At 40.6% G+C, this 22,678-nt stretch overlaps 1 protein-coding gene across 2 annotated transcripts in view; it reads right to left on the bottom strand.

Annotated features, from left to right (window-relative positions):
- Positions 1 to 22,678, bottom strand: part of nrg3a (neuregulin 3a) — a 301,861-nt gene that overhangs the window by 117,101 nt on the left and 162,082 nt on the right. For both annotated transcript variants that reach the window (XM_031879261.1, XM_031879250.1), the window contains exon 2: positions 1,540 to 1,669. In XM_031879261.1, the coding sequence (XP_031735121.1) occupies positions 1,540 to 1,669 (130 nt within the window). The remainder of the gene's footprint in view (positions 1 to 1,539; positions 1,670 to 22,678) is intronic.

Below are 22,678 nucleotides of genomic sequence, written 5' to 3' on the forward strand. Positions count from 1 at the left end.
GATTACACACAAAATATACCAATAAACTAAAGACAGACTAAAGTGCGTTGCTCCTTAGTACTTGGTACGAACAGATTCGTTCTGAAGTGGCTTGTAGGAGTGATTTAGGAAAACTTGCCGCATTCATAAATTCTGTTTTTTCTCTGATGTACAAACAATTTATGAGTCTAAAACTACAATATTTTTTGCGGTAGTGCAAAAACATATTTGGCCTTCTTCCGTTGCAGTCATCGATCGCCTTGCTGTGGTGAGATGTTTTTCCAGAATACAAACATGTTCTTGCAGGAGGTCCATTGTTTGTGTGCATGTGAATGCATTATAGTTTGTTAACGTGCATCATTGCATTTTTATGTTCAACTTTTTTAGTCTCACTTACACAAACCGACCCCTCATCATCACCCTCATACTGTCCACACACATACGGATGTATACTCTAACCCGGAGGAGGCAAAACGGGCTCTCTGAAAAACAGGTCGGGTGGAAGTCCTGCGGTTAGATTTTGGGAAGAAGTTGTTCTGGGACTTAATTAGTAAAGGGCCCCACAATTGAACAGGCTAAGTGCCCATGAGCTCTACTCTCAAATCTGGGACAACTAAGGCTCACACACACACACACACACACACACACACACACACACACACACACACAGGCACACGCACACAAGTAAGATGGCAATTACATATACATTCTCACACACACATTGAACTGCAGAAACTCTTTCCATACAGTATATTAAGGAGTGTTGTAAGAGGTGTAGGTCCTATATATAGATATATATATATATATACACACTATATATCTACTGTACCAACAGTAAATAGAGTAAATAGAGAACTACAGGAATACTCTAAAGTAGTTTACAGTAGTTCCAGCACAGCTTCAGGATAGCATGGCATAAAGAGTCTAAGTGGATTTAAGTGGAACTATGACTGTTTGTTAGAAAATGTGATTATGCCGGGTTTTAAAACTTCAAATGAAGTGCCTTTTGTTTACCATGACTCTAGGTCTGTGCTGTAACTCTAACACAAGATAAATAAAACTATCTTTAAAAACAAACAGTGGGTGAAAGGAGCGATTGATGCTTAAAAGACCCTCTTAAACTAAAGGATTATTCCTCGATCCATTCAACACTTTTTTCACTTAATTTAAGTGTCTGTCAACACAAATATGCACATCAAATATACATAAGCAAACAAACACATCCCCCGATCAAAAAACAAGGCACTCTGCTCTCCCCTTTCTCAAAAAGAATACGTAAAAACAAACACCTTCAGTGCGAGCACACAGGGAAAACACACAATAGCAGTCAGATGAATAATAAAGTTCATATTGTCCAGTTATCTTTAAGATGTTCTCAAGCAGAATGAACATATTCAAGCATCATCCGAATCCAAAGTGTCCAACAAAGACAGCCAGATCACAAACTACTCTCAGTCACACCCTGAGCGTCACAGTCGCAGCTTCTTACGAAGAAGAAAAGAAAGAGGAAGGAGACATTTTCATAATACGATCAACAACTGCAGCAGGTCGGTCACTTACTTGCAGTGCTTGTGAGGCCCACTAAGCGTCTCGATGACAAAGCATTCGCCTCCGTTCAGGCAGTAGGCCAGGTCCTTCTCATGACAGGGCTTGAAGTGCTCCGAGTGCAGCGGAGGGACAGTCGGAGATGCTGCAGGACAAACAAACTCTTGTTAGTCATAATCAACCTGTAAAAATACATGTTTATTTCATTTTCATGAATATATTCGCTCTACTACAATCAGGCTTCGTGACACCATTAATTCATCTCACTGTCTTCCAGCAGCCTATTACTTCTCTAGCTCCTTTATTGTCTCTTTAATTCTGCAAATAAATCATCATATCATCTTAAATTGCAGCAGGAGTCATTGTTCCAGCAGAGGCCACTAACTCCACCCGCAGATCCATAATGAGCGTGTGCCTCATAACATACTGCACGTTGCGGATAAAACCAACACACTATTGTTTGTTTAGACCCTACAATGTCACCAGCAAAAGATGGATGGAGGACGGGTAATAATCTGTTGGGCTGTGATTAATACTCTGTGGTCACAGTAGTGCTGTTGGAGAGCCGAGCTTCTCCCAGCGATTCATCACAGCACGCATCGCTGACTGCGGACGGTACCCACGTCTGACGGGTTCTCCTCAGCGTACACCTTAATGGATGATCTTGTTACTGAAATGAATAAGCAAAGCGCCAGTTGCTTAACAGAAAATATGGAAATGCTAAAGCGATCTGATGTTAAAAACAGTTAAACCACGGCGCCAGGAATGACGTTCTTTGTGTGCTTTTAGAAAAGAAGAAAGATTAACGGAAAAGTAGAGATTGCAGTAAGTTCATGGGCAGCCTTCCATCAACTGAGTTTTGAAAGCCTGAGATGCAGTTGGTCGGGGAAAAGGCTTTAAGACGTGAGGAGGAATACGATCTGCACCACTGATGATGTTCTTATTAATACCAGACCACACTGCTGACGGTTTCTTTTGTGCTTACAAATAAAAAATTAATCGGCTAAGGGCTCTCATTAGCCGATCCTCAGCTTTGTTTTTAAAGTAGCGGGATGAACAGTGATGAGCCAGAACTTTATGCTCCACTGATTAAAAACCAGTCGTACTCACAGGACGCTGCTATTACCACTAGTATGCTGGTTGCTGTATCGGGTTGTCCTTTAATGGTGCGTGGAAGATACATCCAAATGAACAGAAGATTTCTCAATCAAGAGATAATGAGAGATTAATAATAAGTAGTGTTTTGGGGTGATGACTGGGTGAAGAGAGGCGAGTTATTTGAGTATGTCCTCAGATCCCTTATTAATCAGCAGTATGAGGTGTGTGTGTGTGTGTGTGTGTGTGTAGTGGGTTAGGTTATGAGATGCTAGGGGCTGATAGGGCTCTGGGGATCTTAAACAACCCTTGGTAATTGGCTGTTGGGGGATTAGTTTCCATGTGAGAGGCAAAGTTAGGTCTGGAATTAAGTCAGCAGTGAGACCTGGTTTTATCTGATGAGGATGTTAACAGGTTGGATATGATGACAAGAGGGTCTTAATCAAAGTTATAGCTTGTAAAGGGTAGTTTAGACAATTATTCATCAACGTTTAATTCCAAATTCCTTCATTTAAAACCACAACCAGGGCTGGACGGGCCACCGGCAGACCAGACACTTTACCTGCAGGCCAAAGAGCTTTTTGGACCAGCACATCTGTTCTTTTTTTGTCTGATCGTTTTTTTGTTTTCTAAATTGCCGCTGGGCTGATGACGACAGAGAAACATGGTTGTGTGTCTGGATCAGTCCCTCACATGCTCTACATGAACGTGTGTGAGCGCGCTCAGCTGAGAGGAGAGCCGTCGTCCTTGTTTGACAAATATGAGCAAACTAATTGATGACAAAAGACATTAAGAACTCCATTAGTTGCACAGACAAGGGACATCCTCATTAGACGGGCTACTTCAGAAAACAGCAACTTGATGATTGCTTACGAAGCATTAAAAAGTCCACTGAAATAGCTGCATTGACCTTGTACACCATGCAGACTTTTATGGGCTTAAAGAATGAAGGAATTATCTTTATTTACATTAGCCATCACCATGGCATGTCTTGATAAACCATACAGTGAAGGTGCCCAAAAAATACAATAAATAATAATAAATGAGTTCCACTGATTCTTAATCACAAAAGTTCTTGGCTACAGTGACTGATTTTAAGGCAGGGTTGAAGGTCGTCCACGTCCCTATCCAGTTTTGCTTTCACTCAGCTCTTCACCGTGAGCCCTGTGGTGTTACATGTGCAGGAGAGTGATGAGTGACAGGGCAGGCTCTGTGGTCTGTGCATCCTGCTGACTGTGCAGATATTTCCACCTGCATTCTGGTATCAGAATCCTTGTTGCCAGCTTTTTTTGCAACTATGTGAAACTGACAATCTGAATGTTGGCCTCCTTTCACAGAACAACAATAAATGTTGTTTTATAACCGTAACCACGATCCCTGGCTAATCTCAACCATGAGCAGATAAATGAATCATTTCAAATATGTCTGGTATAAATCATGGGAATTCAACAGCTTATTTGATTTAATTTGACTATGATTAGTACATTGTGTGGATACCGTAACTAACACTACATGGGAATTACAAAGTCAGCTTTGCATGACCAAACTACAACATGAACATGGATTTACACAACAAATCCATCAAACATCAACCGGCACCTCAACTTAACCTTAACTTTAAAAGCTTTACTTTTCACAAGGACACAATGAGATTAAAGTCAATTTGAGGAATGCATTGTCTTCCTAAGAGCAGCTGCCAACTAGAAAGAGAACAAGAGAAAACTTAAGAGGGAACTCGTAATATAACAATGCCATGTGGTATGTCGTGACATGATACATTTGCCTTGCAGGGACCACACATTCTGTACACAGAGACACACAAACAAAGGCCAGAATTACAAAGGGCTGCTGCGTCTTTCTAAGCGTTTGCTCTGCAACACCAGTGTTTTTATTTTTTATTTTTCTCGAACATAAAGGATTTTCCTTCAGACACGATTTCATGCTTGGACTGGGCTGTGCTGTTTTGCTAGTCCTGGCGATAAGTGACAGAAGCGCCATTTGTCTTCTTCTCCCTTTGTTTTTAGTTGACAGAGTTGTCACAGTGCACTGTAGGTTGTTTAGCTGAACACTCGTCACCTGTCAGCTCAGACGCAGCACGCGCTCAAAGAGTTGTGTCTTTTTAAGAGGGAATGCCAAAAAACATCTTTCAGTCTGCTGAAAATATCTCTGCAAGTTCGAAAACATTGCTCACAGAAGGCAGACGTCAATCACTGCAGAAGAAAACAGTCCAATTTACTCCTCCCTCCTGTGAAGAGAGAACGAGGGAGAGGCACAGCGAGGATCAATAAACCATCGGGCGCTGGATAACACAACCCTCCACTTCAATATCTCTTTTCCTTCTTTCATCTCCCGCTCTCTGCTTACTCGAGGAAAATGAGGAAGGAATAAAGAATCTGCTGATTTTCACCTTTGTGTCACGGCGCCGCTTGGTTGAAGTGGAGAAAAGGAAGCAGCCATTTATGTAACACTTAATAATTTGATAATTTAAAAAAAAGAAGATGAATCAGAGCCCTTTCTGAACTTCTAACAGCAACACTGAAGTCCTTAGAAGACTTTCAAAGAGCTGAATATGCTAAAGAGAACAACACTGAGATGAATCCAATCACTAGTGGGTGCAGGTGATGCAGTATTCATGATTTAATTATTGTTCTTCCGCTTTGTGAATTCAGATCAGAAGGGGAATATATACGGCTGAGTTTGAGCATTTACAAATTCAAATTTAGAAACCGACAGTCTAACTCCTCGTCTCCTACAGTAGTATCCATCGAAAATTGCCAGCTGGCAGTATACATTTTACACACTACTATTTGGATTACCTAATATGTTTTGGAAGAAAGTAGGACAATGTATCAGACAGGATTAAAATGCCTGAAGCACTCAGTGCCCTTATTCCTAGGCGATGGCATCTGATACACATTTTCTGTATAAGAAAAGACAACAAAATATATACACTATTGTCCCCAAGGGGACATTTTGCTGTTTCACACACACAGCTAACCTGACCCACCAGATTGTCAAACAGAATTATCTCAGAATCCATCAATGGTAATTGTTTGGAAAAAGGCAGGCACTTAAAAAACAAATACTTGGCAGGTGATTGGATGAATCATTTGTCAATCAAACTCTCACCAAAGCCCAGTCAGCAGAAGAGTGAAAACGTCTTTTCCATCAAATAAAGTCTTCAGTGTTGTTCTCTGAGCTTCTGAATGAAGAAATACTCTCCATTTGTGATATAACTGATGCTGTTGTACCTTCCATGCTATGTCAAGTCCTCTCTCTCTGTCTCTTCTTCCCTTCCTCCTCCCTTCCCTCCCTACATGCGCGTGAACCAATACACAGATGTTTCTGAGGGGGTTAAAGCATGACAGTCCCGTAGGCAGGCTTGTAATGGCGTCCTTCACGGATGACATTCCCCCAGAGTGGCAGATCGACAGGCAGCCAGCCAGCCAGTCTGCTAGCCAGCCAGGCAGCCATGCTAACTGATTGGCCTTGAGAGCAGGAATAAAAACCAAAGGCACAGGGACAAGAGAATAAAGGATACCAGCAGGTGGGGACATGGTGTTTTCATGTGCAGAAAGCAGGCGTATTAGCTGTATCGAGTGGTAGGTGTTTGAGATGTCAGTAGTGGTGTAGAGGTGAAGCAGTTCCCAATCAGAGAACAGAGACATTTAACCCAGGTGAAGGTGGGATAACGGACTCTAACAGGCAACAATTGTCAGTCAACAGTCCCAAGAGTTCAGTTGGTGTTTTCCCATTTCTACTTGAGGCACCTCCTAAGCAAGAATTTGGAAACTTTAAAATCAAATCTCAGCCGGGACATGAAGTTGTACTGCAATGCATGCATGTAATGTAGGGCAAAAACAGACACATGCATGGATCAGGGTGCTCGTGTTAATTAATGTGCACTGTCCCATCTTAAATAGAATAAACATGAACACGAATATGTCAATACACACAGTGGTAAACTGGATGAAAAAAACATGTGGTATCATGAATTGAATACAGTCAAGTTCATCCACACAAAACTTAGAATTTATATTGCCTTGTGGGGCCTTCTCCTAACTTTATTGTGCAATTGTCTATTTACATTTCTAAAGGCCTCATCACAGATTTACAGATTTGTATGTATTGCGAAGGGGATAACAGAAGAGTGGATCTTGTATGTGCTGCCTTTGTCAAGGTAGAAGGGAGTAATAAAGTTTAAACTACATTGTTTCTGTGTTGATGTGCAATATATCCCGACTGCACAACGTGATTGGTTGACCCCTTCAGTCGCCATGCATAAGCCCCACAAAATGAACCTTGTTCCGTAATAAAAAATATTGCGCTTTTTTGATGCTTAATATTCACGCTCTGCGTTAAAGTATTCAAAAATAATTTAAAAAAAATATGTAGAAGTGCAAATTAATTTTGAGAAAATAACGTCTTCAGTGGGTAAAGGTCCTTGCATTTCTAAAATCATTCATCTGAGTTTCAGTGCATCGTAGGTAAAAGCTGACCTCACCTTACAGCATATTTTGTTAATGAACATTAACAATCAGCTGTGGCAAATGGAGTAAAATGTTCTCTATGATTAATTCACTGGTCTGCTGGTTGGCTGCTCTCTCTCCCAGGCTGTATTTCAGGAGGGGTGAGACTGTCGTGGACACTTGATGGAGTTAATTGAGGGAGACAAATGATTTATATGAAATTATTGGAAGTGAGATGTCTTCCTGACTCACCTATGAAAGTTCTAAACATGGAAGCCAGTGGCGTGGGTACTGTAATTCCAGTGCAAAAACATCTAATTGTGGAACTGTCTCTAGCAGTTGTAGCAGTCTGTGCCTGTGGTGTGATAATTGAAACTGTAGCTGATATTTAGATCATGTTCATGCTCCACGTTTAAAACTGAATGGATAATTTATTTATTTAATGCCTGGGCTGTGGCGTAATTGGTAGCACACAGCGTAAACCATCAGATGGTGCACACTGGAGCCATTTACGAACAAACCATCCGAAAGATGTTAGAAACAAATCGAAACTTATACATGAAGCCTCGGATGGTTCTATTCCTCGAAACAGATGTTTTATCCGAGGAATCGTTCACATCTCTTTCTCTCCAGAGATCATCAATATATTACTCTACATATGCACTGTGCCGTACACACTATCATTTATCTCTCACACTGCAGCTCGTTCTGAGAACAAACGGGGATATCTAAGTTAAATATTTTAGCTCAATTGTGAAGATTGAAGTTACCACATTGATACAGTTAGGCTTCCTCTTCACAGACTTCCTCTCCAATTGATATACATAATTGTTCTAAAATGTCTTTTTTAGAGGGAATTATAATGACATTTCCTGCACAGGTATAGCGGACGAACACATCTCACACAGCCAGACTAACCTGAATTTGACCTTGTGAACCGCACTGCTGTATAGAAGTAGTAGCACTGCAGGGGGAAATGCATTTGAATTTGGAAACTCAACTTTGACTTGACTGCTGCTGCCAACATCATGCTGCATTAAAGAGAGTGCTGCTAGAAAACCCTAAATGCTCATACTTAAAAATTATACTTCTGCTCATTCCCGTTGCTGGTTACAATCCAGTACACCTGATCCTGGTCATGATGTGACTAGATGACACATTTGGTGTCTCTTAGACTTAAACGTAATTGAAAATAACCAATATGGATGATGCCAGAGAAGCTGCTGCTTCTTTGTTCCAGAAGACTATAAGTCAGAACACCAGTGCCGATTGTGTTCTGTACACGTCTGCTCAAGATGCTCATTACCGCTACAATGCGCCACTGTCCTATTTACCAGCTTCAGCACTCCAGAGAGGTAACTATTTTATCACATTTGCTGCTTGAATTGTTTCTGTGCCTAGACTGTACCCTGGCTACTGCAGCTTGAGTACTTCTGCTGTCTGTAAGGCTTTTATGTGCTAAGAGCATCACGTGACATGATGCTCTGCAAAGTGGCCAGTGTGTGTTGCCATTTGAAGTCAAAGTAAAGTAAAGTAAATCTGAATGTGAAATAAAAAAAGGCATTATACCAACTGTGCACAATCTCATACCTGTCTCACTACCTCTATTGTCAATGCAACACAAAGGGTTTTTCAAAACAGGAAGCTAGACATGGAACAAACAAACAAATCCTTCAGTGGAGAAAATTCCGGATTTGAAAAACGTAGACTCCAAAATTTTGATGCACAATTAATGTACAGTACCTAGGCGTGTGAGGCCAGAAGCAAACACACACCCTCACAATTTCCCTAAATGCACTACAGGTCTCAATTACACCAACATAAGCATTTTTTTCCTGAAATCTCAGATCGTCCTGCTATCTGTGTTAGGTAAAGCCAGAAGACTGCCCCGGAAAAAAACACACCCAGTGCGGTGCTGTAGGGGGTTCTAAAAACACACACACCATAGTCTTTGTATATAATGTAGAATATTGTGTGATGTAAACCGATGTTGAAATCTTCTCTTGGCTCTGAATACATTTCAAACAAAGAACACATGTACTCGAATCAAACATAAAACTGTAAAATTCACGAGAGGGAAGCACTTAGTTGGGAACACCCGAGTTGCCAAACAATTCTAGGACAGTCATATCTCCTTTCCTTTCATGGAGGACGATGCTGTGTTTCCTCAGCGAGCAGAGATAGGAAAGCAAACCCTGAAGCGCCTTTTCATAGCATTTAAAGAATTCTACAAGCCTTTATCATGGCTGCCAGTTGGATACTTCTGGGTCAGTTCACTGAGTTTGGAGCCTCCCTAATCAAAAAAGACTTTCCGAACACACCCTAGGCATGCTCAGCAAACAATCCCTCAGTAAATGAAAGGTCAAAAAATGCACATTCCTTCAGTGCTGGTCCATCTGTTTTTCATCCCATTCTGCCCATCTTTTCCTTTATCCCCCCCACTTACTGATCCAGTATCTTTTCACGTCACAGCCAGTCTGCAGCCCACCATTGCACCAGCAGGGTCACTAGCAATTTCCTTTTTTGAAAGCGAGGGCACCACTTCATTCATTCCTAAGAGAACAAAGAACTGAAACACACATGTGCATAGATCTATAGGTGCAACACATGCATTTGCTGCTAGCTTATACACCTATCATATACATCTAAAAGGCAGTAGAATCTGTGCCTTGATAACGTGTTATAATAGGGTGAATATATCTCATACTTTGAAATCCAAAATGTAATATTTTCAAGGACCTTTTGCACAGGTATTAACTTGTTTTACAATGTAAATTGTAACACACCTTTCAATGGAAATACTAAGTAGATACACGGCTGGCCCGAGTGCTTAAACAAAGCACAGAGAAGCTCGGATTACAACAAACAGAAAGGGTGTTACATCGCAACTGTTTGTTTGATGCTGTTAATTAAGGCTCTGAATATTGAATTTAGCACATTTAACCATGATCCGTTAATAGTCATTAAAAGTTACACACAGTAGCCTGCCTTAGATCCCTGTACTAGTATTACAAATACATCCTTCTTGAAACTAAATATCTTGTACGCAAGATGTATTGTTAACCGCATCCATGTTGCATGGGTAAGATACGTGGCTACCACACTACAACGGCAACTCCCACCTCAACAAAGGAGTGTGTGATGAGGGGGAAAGGGGTGGCATGAGCCTTTGCGTGTGCTTCTCCCTCCTCATGCAGCTTCTTAATATCATGTGTAAAAAAGCAAAAGAAGTCACGTCTCCATAACTCCTACATTGAACGGATTTAAAAGGCAGACAAAAGGAGGGCACTCATTGACATAAAGCATTCCCTAGCCCCTAACCCCATCACATCTAAATGTCAAACCCTTGTCCTAAGCCTAACCTCATTCCTAACGTAACCTTCAAACCAAGTCTTAACCTTCAAACAGTCCTTTGAAGTAATGATGCCAGCCAAAATGTCCTAACAGCCAACAACTGATACTGGAACACAGTCTCACTGCAGTTCATAAAATAGTCAGGAAATGCAATCTCTTGGTTTCATGCTGGGTAACAAAAATTCTTATATTTCTTGTTGCTCGGCACAACTTATTTTTCTGTCAGTCAGGACGACATTATGCTGCGAAACAAAAGTTTGGTTTAGGCAACCAAACCATTTAGTTAGGTAGAGGAAAAACATTGTGGTTGGGCTTAAAATAACTACCTGGAGTTAGGTTTAGGAAACAAACATGCTTAGTAAGTTTAAGGAAAACTGCCACAAAGGCATCACTTCACAACAACACAGTGTCGAACACCCTTATCTTGGTTGAAAGTCCTGTTTGTGACTATTTCTTAAACTGCCATGAGACTGGGATGGAATCTGATACTCACTGTGTGAGGGATGGTCTGATGTAAGAGCTACATACTAAACTCCATTGTCCTATTAGTAATACACACACACACACACACACACACACACACACACACACACGTTCCTACATTACTAAAAGTGGACTAAGAAACTACACCAACCCAAGTGTGGACCTCTGTTTCTGGTCATTTTGAAAATTTACTTTTGAGGTCTTTTCCCATAACATTACTGCAAATGTGCTTTTTAACAATTTTTTACAAACACAAGCACACACACACATACACACACCATGGCCTCTCAAAAACACACACAGGGCAAGGATTAATCATTTTCTTATATTTTCTTGATTTTATGAATCATACCTTGTTTATCTTTAGTGTCTCATTATTACTGAAAGCTTTAGCAATATTGTCCTTGTTACATTCATGCCAACAAAGCATATTGAATTGAATTATTGAATTGCAACAGTCTGCGAGAGAAGTGGACTTACAGGAAGGCAGCAGGCCTGTCCAGTTTTAGAAATCCAACTATATATTCAGATAGACAGAGCTTCCAAGCTGGTCAATAGAGCAAGGGATGGGTATAAGCGAGAAAAGCAAAGCAAAGAGGGTGGTGGGGTTGGGAGGGTAAGGGGAAGAAGATGAGAACGATCATGAATGATCCCCTCTGTTGGGTAAAGGTACAGCAGCTGTCCAATTCAATCAAATGCCTGTGTGCCTGCATGTGTACGTTCTCTCACATTTGTATGTGTGCGCATGCCTGTGGGCATCTGTATGTGTGCGTATGCCTGTGGGCATCTGTATGTGTGTGCATTTCAATCTGTCTGTGTGGACTCAGGGGTGTTGCACAGAGGCAGCAGTGTTAGGCGATGTCAGCCACTGCATTGCAGATATTTGGCCCGGCGTGGCACGGCACAGATGGATGTGTGTGAACAGGCCTCCATGCTCTGGCTGTACATTCAAAGAAAAGAAAAATGTCAGTGTGTCAAGATAACTCCGCGGTCAACAACGAACTAATCGTTAAAATCTGATACTACCCGTCTCTACCTCCCTTCTCGAAGCCTTTTCCCACAGACACACACACAGCAGCGGTTCGTTTTAAGCACACCTGCTCGGTGCAGATAGGCCCGCTACCACTGCTAATCTGTCTGTGTGTCAGTCAGCCCGGCCCGGCCTATAAAGTCCCCCCACCATCCTTTCTGTTCTCGACTCGGATCGCATTTGCAGGCGCACCTACAGAGTTCACCAAATAAATAGCGCTAAGTATCAGGCCTCGTCCCGTCCCCTAGCCATCTGGTTCTATAGTGGAGAAATTCATTACTCTCCAGGTGATAGCTCCAGCACACTCTCTCTGGATTGGCTTTGTATCCCTGCAGGCTCCATTCTGACACTGGAGATTATAATCACAAACTGGCTGCTAATGTGAATGTGAGTGCTGCATCCACTGCTGCTGCTCATACTAATATTCTATGTCCTGCTGGTATTAGGACTAACACTTTTACTATTACTGCAACAACAACTACTCTTTCTACTTCTAATACAGTGGTAGTGAAAATACCAACTGTTTGGATAGGATGACATCACATCTGAATCCAACATCAAATCTATTTATCCCCTTTTAAATCTGTATAGACAAAAGTTGATTACTTTTAATAACTAAAATAAAATGGTTTAATTTTGCTTTTTTTATGATCTGCTGTTACATTTTGTGGCTTTTCTACTGTGTGTGAATGAGTTTGTATGTAGTCTCTTTTTTGTCATCATTTCTGACTTCACAATTATGCTATATCAATTAAGATGACTTACTTATTTGCTTTCTGCAATTAAACTTCAACACTGTTTCCTATACAGCTGTTTGTTACAGCAGGATGGGTCTAGTCAGTATTGGAGGCAGAAAAGCCCCACACAGGATTGGATCATTGAGATTGTATTCAGGTCAAGTGACTCTCAACGTTACTTGACTCTGCAGATGGAGGCACTTCTAAAATCCTACAGCATTGTGTTGTACCTCATTCTGGATCTCTTTTTTGTTGTTTTTAATTCTTGCTCTCCTGTGCATGACAACCATGTACGCCACCTAAAATCCTCAGACTTCTTTCTAAAAATGCAGATGTTGTCAGAATTTTTTCCAGGCTCCATGTATAGACACCAATGAGGGAAGGTTAGCACCTATCTATACAGCGGGCAGAGATTCCACTACAAACGTCGGTGAATGTATTAAACCAGACTCCATGACACATTTAAAAGGTGGAAGGTACAGCAGTATGCTTCCGGACAGACTGCACTCTGTTCGGCAGAAATAGGAGCCGTTTTAAAGTTTCATATTAAGCTGTCATAAACAGCACTAATACTGTAACAATGTGGGCAGTGAGGTGGCAGACTCATTACGTTCACTCCACTTAAAAATAGGACTTAGCCTAGGGAGAAAAATCTGAATCAGAACCCTGTTTTTTAGTAGGTTTTCACATTCAAGGAATTTGCTTTTGTGTTTAGGTGCATGAACAAGAAACAAATATAGAATAAAAATATTAAGATATGCCTTTAAAAAAAAAAAGTATATATATATATATAATGTATCCGTTTTAAATGAAAGCTTTTCCAGAATTTGCAAAGATATATTCTAGGGGATGTGCAAAGGTTCAGTGTTAAGAATATGCAATAAAAAGGGTAAATCAAAATAAACATCTTCTCTTCTTTAACTCTTTTAACTGATGTTTATGAGCCGCTTAGTTTTTGCAACAGTCCCTGTAAATATATAACAAATCAAATGATCACATCCACATTGTAACATTTTATGTTGAGTAAAATATATTCACTTCAAGTTGTTAACATATGTATGACAATAATAAATCAATTTGAGCAGTTTACATTTGTACAGGTAGTAAAACGGAACTTACATTTGTACGGAGCGTGTTCCATGACAAACACAAAACGCAGTTACACCTGGCCAGTAAGTCAGCATCAAGGCAGGCTCGCTGTTCCACTTCCACTTCCCACTAATTTGTTTGGGATGGCACTTAATATGGCAGACCCTCCAAGCGAACGGAGTGGAAGTGGGTATGGAGATGGTGTAGGGGTTTGAGAAAAGCCCCGACAGTAAAGCTGTGTCATGCATTTTGCTAATTTGGCTAGAACATTTAACATATGCTCAACGACAGAAATAATTTGGGGACTTATTGGATACCACTGTAATTATCCCTGCTTCTCTCCTATGGTCCCTGCCATCTCCTCCCATGTCAACCAAGCACTTAATAGTTCCACTCTGCCTTCTTTCATGGATATCTTACGGCATTTTACAGTATCTACTGTAAATACATCATATGCCACATTCTCTTGGGACACAAAGCAAAAAATATGACCAAATTTAATCCCAAAACCGGTAGCGATATATAATTCCAGTGCTCTATCACTATGCTTTCTACCAGCTCAGTTACATTATAGCAATAACTCTCCATCATGTCATCCGGCAGCATGAGATGCTGTGCATGTACCTATAATAAGACTATATATATGCTGGCACGGTCCCTACCTCTGTCGCATCTGGCAGCTAAATCTCAATAATGTTTACATTTATTTAGTGAACTCTTTACAGCATGCAGCCACATTTCACAGTCTTTGGCCATGGCACCTGGTGGTAAAATACTTAGTTTACGGCCAATGTCGGAAACAACCACCCCTGTCACTTATGCATCTGTTGTTTTCTCTATTTGTCAGTTTAGATGCTGCTGTAGTTAAAGCACTATTCATATATTTGATGTGTCTTCCGGCACATACCCATACTTATGCCTCTTAATAGGCCCATGATTTATGAACAGATCAAACAGTGCATTTCTAGGATTACAGGTTACTGATCAGAAAGGGCTTTTCTGTTTATTAAAATTGCTTTATGAATACATGTAACCTAAATTTTGCTTCCACAGCAAGATATATTCCTGTCCCACTTTCAAATTCCTCCATCAACCAATTTCTGAAAGCCAATAACATAGTTCTAGTGATGACAAAGAGACCTACAATATTATTCTAAAACCTGGTTGGATTTTTACTTGACACTTACATGGAGATTTTATATGATGTTAAATCAAGTTGTATTTTAGGACCAACAGTATAGGAACTTCTTATTTGATTTTAATGGGGCATTCTAATATAGTTGACAGAATGAAAAGGAAAAGGTTATTGCCGCTAAAGTTGACTCCGCACGGATTTACAGAAAATCCAATCATTGATCTTCTGATGAAGGCTGTGCATATGTGCAGCTCATGGGCTATGGGTGCAAATATAGTGCAACCATCGACTGTGTATAAGAAGTGGATGTAGTTATGATGTCACCCATTGGTTTGTGAACTACAGTTTTGCACCCTTGAGTTTGACATTTTGGCTGTCGCCATTTTGGTTTTTTTGGAGCCAGAATGTGAGACAAGAGGGCGGAGCTATACAGAACACTTAATAAGGCATTTGTAGACAACTAAAAGTTTACAATTTATTAAAAGGTAAAAGGTAAAAGTTCTAAGACAAAAACACAGTCAACTCCCAGTACGGACAACCCCTATGAACGAGCTGTCAATCATAAGGTAGCCACGCCCTGAAGCATGCCGTGCTTCATCATCTATTTGACTCTGAATGGACCATCATTTATTAAATGAACATCATGCTGTAATGAAGAAGACTTGAAACTAGCGAGTGAGACCATAAACTCATGTTTACAATGTTTACTGAGATAATAAATCAAGAGAGAATTAGGGTCATTTTCTAATAGACTTCTATAGAATCTGACTTCTTTTTGCAACCAGAGGAGTCGCCCCCTGATGGCCATTAGGGAGAATGCAATTCATAGGTACCTACAGCAGGTAAAAAAAACAGTACATCCAGTGTCATATCACAGTAAATTCATGTCCTTATGAGCTCCCTTTGAGTAAACCCCTTTGTCTGTAATTGTTGCAGTGGAGCTGCAGCCAACAATTGAGAACTGAGTTGACCCTGGGCAGCTTGAGGCTGAGTCTTTCTGATGCTGAAAAGAAACAGCTTTGCTCAGCAAACATTTTCTATTGAAGTCGTCAAGATTCTTCTCTTTCAACAACTACTGTAGCTTTTTACTGTTTAAACAAACTTCTTATCTGCCCTTCACATGAGTATCCCCGGTTTTTCTACGACGCACAACTTCGAGAGAGAGAGAGAGAGAGAGAGAGAGAGAGAGAGAGAGAGAGAGAGATTGACTTGACTGCTTGCCTGACAACAATTAACCCTCTCTCCAAGAATTCCTACAGTGAATGTGGTCTTTGAAATGAACTCAGAATCTGTCTCCTCTGTGTGTGGAGAGTCTTTAATATGTCCTGTTATCAGTTCATGCAATTACATTAGTGGCTCATGTTGTGGAGCACAGAGCACATCTGAGGGGCACAACACTAGTAGTATGCAGGGCTTGCCATCCATGATCTTGATATGATTTACGCTCCCCACCCTGTAAAACAGTGACGTACCGAGTCAGGTACAGTTTTCAAAATCGTGTTTGTTAGACTGTTTGAATTACTTATTTTAAATCAGAACATTTAGCACCAGATTACAAGGATGCATACCCTCACAGTGAGTCACATCTTTTATAGCTGTAATTTTATTATTATTTTATTTTAGGCAGAACAAGCCAACGAACACACATGGCTGACCACCTTAAAGTTGATTTAGCAAACAGTTGGCTACTTACACACGGAGAAGCAACATTAGCATGAATTTAAAGCTGTGTATTTTTTTCCATCAATATAAAGGGCAAGTTATGAGGATCTTTTCAGCTCTGTTCTGGTCTCCACTAACTCCTTAAGAAGAAGATCTGGCGCTATGAACGGCAGCGAGATGTTACAATTTCTTCACCAACTAGTCCCTGACTTTGTTTGTCTGCTGTTGGTGTAAACAGCTGCCTAATGCTGCGACATGGAGTCCGGTGGCCGCATGTTATTCAAACCAAACAGGATTAGAGGTGTAATCAGATTAAGTGAAGGCACCTGTGTGGGTGTGCAGAACACAATGATTAGTCCAGCTTTGACTTTCACTGACTGAACTTTAGCCAGAAGTGCTAACACACTTGACATTTTCAGGACCCGAGAGAGTGCTGCAGTATAGTTTTACGCCCCACGTAATGCAGTGTTGATTTAGTTTGATATGTAATGAATGATGCTTAGTGTGAAGAACAATCCTGAGGTGTGGACAGAGCTGGAAGAAAAATATATCAACTCGAATACCTTTTTAAAGTACGTAACTTAAGTATTTTATTTTTGTGCTACTGTATACTGTTACTTCGATATATACCAAATATATCAAAATTAAATTTTGATTTCACTTTGATTATTTGAACTTCACATAGAAAACATATGATCAGTTTGTGTATATAACCATAATGGCTTTATGTGTATTTTACTCTGGTAAAATTTTACTTGGGTGACCAAAACATTGCCAAAGTATGCTCATTCCTACCTCATAACAATGCTGAAAAACATATTCATGCTTTCGTTCCAAATAGATTACTGCAATGCTCTTTGCACTTGTCTTACGCAACCAAGTGAAACATGTTTTAACTTATTCAGAACTGTGCTGCAAAACTTTTAACCAAAACAAGAACGAGAGAGGGCATGTGTTTATTCCATAGGCCCCAGTATCTTTTAGAGTAGATTTCATTGTTCATACATGACCAGGAAACATGACCAGCACTTTCCCCTGCACCGCTGTTTGACAGCTAACACCGAGTTAACACTGAGGTACCCACAGGACACAGTGGCTTAGTTGTGTTACCCTCAGTGCAGGCTGCGGTCACTGAGAACCCACTTTGAGTTTATTAAGTGTTAGAAAAATGGAAATACTGCAACATTCTGCTTTTACACTGTAGTTGTTTCGGTTAACTCGCTCTAACCCCAGTTATCTAGCATCCTGTCGAGACGTCATGGTTTCTTTTTCATGCCACATCTGCATGGATATTAACGCATTGATTCGGATTGAATCAACAGTAAATAAAAAATATCCGTAACATCAGTAGCCATGACTTCATAGTTTCCTCCCAGGCTGGCTTCAGCACAGTGCAAAAACAAACATGACAGCGGGTAAATCTGTTTTCCAAATTCTATAAAATGCTCCACATCTCCACGTCTCAAACATAGCAGCATAATGCTGCAGCCTGAGGGCCAAATAAAAGATAGTCAAGCACAGTGAAATAAACGTCTAAGCCGGCCATTCTACTCTCACAGAGCTTCCACCTGCAGGAGCCACTTTTTTATTCTTCTTCTCTCCATCTCTTGCTTGTCCTATTTTTTTCCTCCATCTTCTGTCTTTATCTAACCTTTGCTCTCGCTTTTTCTCACTCTGTCCATCTATCATTCAGTTACTCTTTATATTTACTCTTCATCCTGTGCTTCTCTCTCTCAAACAACAGAATTATAAATCAAAGAGGAGAGGTGCCCAGGGCACCCACTCTCACGCACTCTCACAATCAATACAAACAACTTCATTGCCAGTGAAGAAGCTGTGTGATACACAAGCGCAACCTTGTACACGAGCATACAAAAGAAACATGCACATATTTGCTCGCTTTTTGTAGCTGCAGCTTATGATAAAAGAGCGACCAGGCCAAACATCTGCAAGTATTTTTTAAAGGACAAACACAAGATGGTTGCTTTTATTTGAGCTGTTAGGAATCCGAATAGAAGCAACACAGTTGAGAGGAAGTAAGAAAGACAAGAGTGCAGCAATAAAACCACACGCACTTCAAATTTCATTCATGATTATTTTTTTCAGCAACCCCCAGAAGGGTTTCTTTGTCTTAAGAAAAGATAATGAAGATGGAATTTTGGCTTCCCTTGGGTTTTCTTATCATGAACTCAAAATGAAGAGATTATAAAATGTATCAAAGCCAGCTTAAAAGGGAGCTACAACAAGAATCTGTGCATAACGCAAGCAAGGGCACCGGTGAATGTTCTCAGCCGAGTGAATGGTTATCACTTCTATTCATATGCTTCAGAAGGGACAACAATGCACCTTCCACTTTGTGAGCAACAATCCAAACGTTAGGTTTAGGCAACACAACTACTTCGTTAGGTTTAGGAAAAGATCCTGGTTTGGGTTCAAATAAGTACTACTGTTTCATAACTTGCTGTAAATTATGGAACAAAAGCTCCTCAACACTACGTCACCTAACTTCCTCCTCTGCATTTTACTACTGTATTTTATGTCTTACACTGCTTTTTAGTGTTTTAATGAATGTTCTTAATTGTTTTTAAATCTCCTTTTCTTTTGCCTTATGTGTTGATGCTTTTAATGGTTTTATGTGAAGCACTTTGAATTGCCTTGTTGAAATGTGCTATAGAAATAAACTTGCCTTGCCTTTTTATTTTTCTATGAGTATTGGTGATCAATCATGTGAATAGATGACAGCCTACTGAAGCTACTGACAAGCAAGTGTGTTCATTTTTTAGCCGCATGTTATTCATTCTAAACTGGTGTTATGCAAAAGTTGTATTGTTGAAAATAAAAACTAAAATGTTTGAGGAACTTTTAACTAGTTGGGAAACAGTCTCAATTTAATAGCGATGCCTCTCTATGATGTACTGAAGTAAACGCGACTTAATGCTTGTCCTCGGTGCCAGCGGGTCAAATTCTGATGCAATTAGATGAAATCTAGCGGATTGGTGGACAGACCCAGATCCAGCTTTCCTGCCACCTGCAGTCGGAGCTCCAGCAGGAGGTGAAGAGAGCTGTTATAAAGCTAACAACTTAATTGTAGTTTGACAGAGAATGAATAAAATACGCTGCAGTTTACCACACAATATGTGTCATGCAGAGAGCTGGAAAGAAATCTATTTCAGTTCCGGGATGCATTTTCCATTTTCTAAACACACTAGTAACGTTCTGAGTGGGGCACGAATGCATTATCTTATACGGTCTATAAAATGCAATGAAGCAATAACTCACGATCGCTCACTGTGGTCAGACCATAGACAGATGTCATTTTAAGTATGCTGTACAGGTTTGTTTTATATCTGCAGCTATTTCAAATCGTTGTTAATGAGGTTTGGGGAGCTGCTGAGTCACATTCTCTTCTAAACGTCTGTTGATTGGTCTGTTGTGTTCGACTTGTAGAAGAAAACTGAGCTCTCAAGACGGAGTCTGGCTGGGTGAGGCTGACGAAGCATTAAAGTCTCTTCAAAAGTCTTGATGACATCTTGAGTCACATGAGAAGTTATCAAACTGTCTTCATTTATCCTGCTGCCCACCTCATTCCCTATTTCTCTCTCTTTGTACTCCATCTCTCTTTTTCTCTCACTCTTTTCCCACTGACATATGGTCAACATGTCTTCTCTTTCACCAGTCATCCTTGGCTCACTTTTCATTCCCTGCCCTTTATTTTAGTCATGCCTGCCAATGCAATGATAGTCCATCATGGACCTGTGAAGAAGCCATAACTTTCTCCTTATCACCCCACTGCTGTCACACATGTACACAACACACGTACACACGACATGATTAAATCAATGATTTATGCAGGACTTTGAGTGTATACAAATGTTCACCCCATACTCCCTCCTTCTGTCCCTCTCCACCTCTTTCTCCCTCTTCCTAGTCCTCTTTTCAACTGTCTTTATACGGCTGCACCAAGTACACAATCGCATACCTCACACACCTTGTCTTTGCTCCTAGCCGGCAAAGGGAGGTGGCAGGTGGAGGAGATCCATCACGGTGACAGAGGCGGAGCGGTGCAGCCAGCAGAACAGCCACGTGTGTCTCCGTCTCCGACCTTGTCAGTCAGTCAAGTCATTCATTCATACAGGCGCTTTTAACATACGGTGATCACACAGAGCAGATTTATATTATTCTGCTACAGAGAAGAACAAGGTAAAAGACATGTCTGTAATGCTGAAAGCCATGTTGCTTGCAATTTGTTTTGGTGTTCTGACATGCTGCGGTCAACTATGCAAGTTAAGTTTCGCTCGTAAAGGCTGCTTTGGTTGAAAAACAATCCTAAAAGTGTTTGTGCTGCATGAACATAAAAACTTAGTTCAAATACAACTCTATTCTGGCTGTAAAGTGATATTTTAACAGTAAAATTAAGTCATATGTAGTAAGAGGAACCTAGGGGTGCAACTAAACTCCAAACCACAGGGATTCAGTTATAAGCTACAAAATCACCAAGAGCTGACACTCTCTGTAGCCAATCAATTTAGCTGTAGGACACTTGGATTGAGGGAAGAAGCCTGGCTTGGCTATCCCCTGCTGTGAGACAACAGTGGAAATTAATGTATTGTATTATGCCATGCTTGCATACTATGGCAACTAAGAGTTCTTGATGGAATCTTTAGAAGAACAAAAAAAAAACGATAATGCGAAATATAAAGATGAAGAATTAGGTTAATGTTATGGTAAGAGTTAGGGAGAGTATTGTAATTTCATGGCAGCCGGAACATTGCAGTAAATGGATAATAATCCCTGCTTCACGTAATTCTTTGCCTCTTCGTCATCGACTGTATTCCTGAAATTTATTGAACCCTATTTGCTTGAGTCACAAATACGTTGGATTCCAGGTTATTTTAAGAATACCAACATTTTTTCTATTAAAACATATTAGTTAACCGGTGTAGCGTTTTAGTTTAGATTACCTGTAACTAATTGCCCTGCTCTGGTTCTGACAAGTTTGTTGAAGTATACTTCAACATGCAGACGGGGACGCCAGCTTCACTGCTGGGGCCCATCAACACCGCGCAGGTTGAGAGACTTTCCTTTTACCAAACCTGAGGCGCTGGATGTCCGACAGATTTGTCATTCTCACAGATGGCGTGAAGAATACACTTATCTGCCTGGTGAAGGGAACATGCAGGATGGATTAGATTTGTGCTGCATTTGATTTCTCCAAGGAACATTTTTGGCCATTCACTGGGATCCTCCCGCTATCGGCCGGTTACATCTCTTTTCCTTTTCCCCTGCTATCAGCTGAGGTGGCTGAAGTGACCTCAACCCCTTTCTCCACCCACCCACACACTAAAACACAATCAGCAAAAGCCTTTTCAAGAAGCCTCTCCTGGAAAAAAACACTGCGGAGCCCTGGAATTCATTTGCCCACATATGGAGAGTCCAAGGATGGAGACTACCAGACAATGAAGCAGAGAAGGACAGATGGAGGGAAGAAGTTACCTCACATGGCAGCTGGATCACATATCACCTGAAAAAAAAAAAAAATCCACCTTGGCTGCAAGTCATGCGTTTATGTCCGGCCAGCCAGTGACCGGACCAATCGGCGTCCCGCAAGGAGCTATTGGCAGCTATGAGGCTGGTTTTATGTGTGTGTGGTTTCGTAGATGCTGAATTAGCATCAGTAACTTCATCACTGGAGAGTATCTCTTCACTGACAGAGGAGCAAAGAACAGCACTGAAGGCTTTTCTCGATGGAAAAGATGTTTTCGCTCTTCTACCAACTCGCCTCTTCAAGAGTTTGATTGACAGATGGTTCATCCAATCACCCGCCAAGTATTTTTTGAAAGCGCTTGACATTTTCCAAACAGTTATCAATGACGGCTACTCAAATGGTTTTTTGTAACAAACCATCTGGCACGTAGACCAATGAGTCATTTTCTATACCCTGATTGAAGTCCAGTGACTCTATATTCATGAATTTCTAAGTTACAGTATAGTGAGCCAATTATCTGGATAGATAATCTCAAAAAGTCATTGTCAACACAACTTTTATCCTATTAAAAGAGCATATGCAGTATAATTTTTTTCCTGAGTGGCTTGAGTCACA

Source organism: Anarrhichthys ocellatus, unplaced genomic scaffold (genome assembly GCF_004355925.1).
Source record: "Anarrhichthys ocellatus isolate YVR2014 unplaced genomic scaffold, GSC_Weel_1.0 scaffold3, whole genome shotgun sequence".
Lineage (NCBI taxonomy): Eukaryota > Metazoa > Chordata > Actinopteri > Perciformes > Anarhichadidae > Anarrhichthys > Anarrhichthys ocellatus.